Source organism: Myotis brandtii, unplaced genomic scaffold (genome assembly GCF_000412655.1).
Source record: "Myotis brandtii unplaced genomic scaffold, ASM41265v1 scaffold806, whole genome shotgun sequence".
Classification (NCBI taxonomy): Eukaryota; Metazoa; Chordata; class Mammalia; order Chiroptera; family Vespertilionidae; genus Myotis; species Myotis brandtii.
In genome coordinates this window covers 2,555,978-2,559,244 of record NW_005371249.1, presented here as the reverse complement: position 1 = coordinate 2,559,244, position 3,267 = coordinate 2,555,978, and the positions used below count along the sequence as shown (strand labels likewise).

Genomic DNA, 3,267 nt, shown 5'->3' with positions numbered 1-3,267 from the left:
AAGCCATCAGGCTGGTGTAGGTGTGGAGAATGAGGAGAAAGTGGGAGCATAGACACTGCCTGTGAGCCGGCATGTTTGGCCTCTGGCTCTGTAACCTTTACAACCAGACAACTGACATCCTCATGGAGAGACTGAATCACCACACAAGCTTCCCTAAGACATAAAAGTCTTTGACACTGCCCTAGCCAGTTTGGCTCAGTGGATAGAGCATCGGCCTGGGGACTGAAGGGTCCCAGGTTCGATTCCAGCCCAGAGCATGTACCTTGGTTGCAGGCACATCCCCAGTAGGGAGTGTGCAGGAGGCAGCTGACCGATGTTTCTCTCTCATCGATGTTTCTAACTCTCTATCCTTCTCCCTCCTCTCTGTAAAAAAAAAAATCAATAACATATATTTAAAATAAAAAAGTCTTTGACATGATGCCTGCCTTGTGAAACAGAAGGGCTTTGTGATGCAGTCTGGTGACGGGGTTCTATTCTCTGTGAGGTGGAGGTGACAAGGCAGAGCATTGGGAATCATTAGACAGGAGGATCCTGAACGCCTAGATATAGGGATGGCTCCTCCCCTCATGCTAAAGCCATGTTGAGCTTTACTTTTGTTCTTCGGAGTGTTGGATATTTCTTATATACATATGGTGCCATCTTCCTTATTATCCTAATTATCTGGCAAGTGAAGAGGAGTTACTGTGGGTTAAGGTTGGAACCTAAAAGGAGCTGCTACCAGGTAAGGAAATAATAACACCGTAATTGAACTAGTTAAGTTTTAGATAAGAAGCTTTTTAAGATCTCAGAGCCTCCTTTTACCTTTCTTGCCAATTTTTATACTATACATTCAGTTACTCTAAAATGGCGCTTTTCTCAGAGCCTAGAAGTAATTTCTTACCAAGCCATCCCTGCAGTGTATTCTAATGGAAAGATCAAGAACCTCTCTGTCTATCTTGGGTTGAGACCTAGGTGAAATGGAATCTATCTCACTGGGTCTCAGAAGACATCCAAATATGGGGGTTTCTTCTGGTCGGTGGACTTAGTAAGCAAAAGTCCTAGGGCTGTTAAAACTAATCACCATCACCATTTAATTTATTTCAGTATTGCTCCTGTGTCATGCTTAGCCCTCTAAAGAACCTGTCCTAAGAAAGGGAACAGGAAGTAAGGAATGTGGAGAGACTTGAAGTGAGAAATAAGTAGAAAAATAAAATGTTGGGGTGAAAGGGTGGAGTAGAGGTAGGGAATATAAGTGAGTGCATTAAATACAGACATACATAGACAGGATGTTGGAAATTTATATTTTTGTCTCATTTTGGATATAAAAATGGAAACAGTGTCCTAACTTCACACTCTAACATTTTTGTCTTTAAGTGTCACCAAAAACTCAAGCCAAAGGCTAGGGATGCAGTATCAAAAGGTAAAGCACCTGTCTCTTCTCTGACTCCTCTTTACTGTGGGTGGGGCTTCTGTGGATTTTGTCCCTCTTTGATCTCTGGTGCTTGGATTCTCTAAACACTAAACGTTCCAATTCCACAAGTTGACACATTCTCCCAGAAGACTTTCTTGGGTGGAAAATCAGAGCCTTAGAATGTTCCAAAACTCTCTACTTTAACCCAAAGAATGAAGAATGAGGAAGTAGTACCTAAATCAGTGATGGCGAACCTATGACACGCGTGTCAGAGGTGACACATGAACTCATTTTTTTGGTTGATTTTTCTTTGTTAAATGCATTTAAATAATATAAAATAAATATCAAAAATATAAGTCTTTGTTTTACTATGGTTGCAAATATCAAAAAATTTCTATATGTGACACGGCACCAGAGTTAACTTGGGTTGAGACCTAGGTGAAATGGAATCTATCTCACTGGGTCTCAGAAGACATCCAAATATGGGGGTTTCTTCTGGTCGGTGGACTTAGTAAGCAAAAGTCCTAGGGCTGTTAAAACTAATCACCATCACCATTTAATTTATTTCAGTATTGCTCCTGTGTCATGCTTAGCCCTCTAAAGAACCTGTCCTAAGAAAGGGAACAGGAAGTAAGGAATGTGGAGAGACTTGAAGTGAGAAATAAGTAGAAAAATAAAATGTTGGGGTGAAAGGGTGGAGTAGAGGTAGGGAATATAAGTGAGTGCATTAAATACAGACATACATAGACAGGATGTTGGAAATTTATATTTTTGTCTCATTTTGGATATAAAAATGGAAACAGTGTCCTAACTTCACACTCTAACATTTTTGTCTTTAAGTGTCACCAAAAACTCAAGCCAAAGGCTAGGGATGCAGTATCAAAAGGTAAAGCACCTGTCTCTTCTCTGACTCCCGTTTACTGCGGGTTGGGTTTCCGTGGATTTTGTCCCTCTATGATCTCTGGTGCTTGGGTTCTCAAAACACTAAATGTTACTATTCCACAAGTTGACACTCTCTCCCAGAAGACTTTCTTTTTAAAAAAAAAATTAAATCTTTATTGTTCAGATTATTACAGTTGTTCCTCTTTTTTCCCCCTATAGCTCCCTTCCACCCAGTTCCCACCCTACCCTCTGCCCTTCTTCCTGCACCCCCCGAGAATTGTCAGTCCACTCCCTTTCTATGCCCCTGATTCTGTTATATTCACAGGATTATTCTGTTCATCAGATTTTTTTTTCACTTGATTTTTAGATTCTCTTGTTGATAGATATGTACTTGTTGTTCATAATTTTTATCTTTACCTTTTTCTTCTTCTTCCTCTTCTTAAAGAATACCCTTCAGCATTTCATATAATACTGGTTTGGCGTATTTCTTATCTGTGAAGCTCTTTATCTGCCCTTCAATTCTAAATGATAGCTTTGCTGAGTAGAGTAATCTTGGTTGTAGATTCTTGCTATTCGTCACTTTGAATATTTCTTGCCACTCCCTTCTGGCCTGCATAGTTTCTGTTGAGAAATCAGCTGACAGTCTATGGGTACTCCCTTGTAGGTAATTAGCTAGTTTTCTCTTGCTGCTTTCAATATTTTCTCTTTGTCTTTTGCCCTTGGCATTTTAATTATGATGTGTCTTGGTGTGATCCTCTTTGGATTCCTTATGTTTTGGGTTCTCTGTGCTTCCTGGACTTGTAAGTCTATTTCTTTCACCAGGTAGGGGAAGTTTTCTGTCATTATTTCTTAAATAAGTTTTCAATATCTTGCTCTCTTTCTTCTTCTGGCACCCCCATAATTTGGATGTTGGTACGCCTGAAGTTGTCCCAGAGGCTCCTTATACTATCTTCATATTTTTGGATTCTTTTTGCTTTTCTGGTTGGGTGTTTTTT

At 39.9% G+C, this 3,267-nt stretch overlaps 1 protein-coding gene across 1 annotated transcript in view; it reads left to right on the top strand.

The window, feature by feature from the left end:
- The first annotated feature begins 577 nt into the window (after nt 1–577).
- LOC102252578 (protein FAM205A) overlaps nt 578–3,267 on the top strand; it is a 9,406-nt gene continuing 6,716 nt past the window's right edge. Inside the window, exons 1-2 of the mRNA XM_005884018.2 lie at nt 578–721; nt 1,354–1,399. Of these exons, the coding sequence (XP_005884080.1) occupies nt 578–721; nt 1,354–1,399 (190 nt within the window). The remainder of the gene's footprint in view (nt 722–1,353; nt 1,400–3,267) is intronic.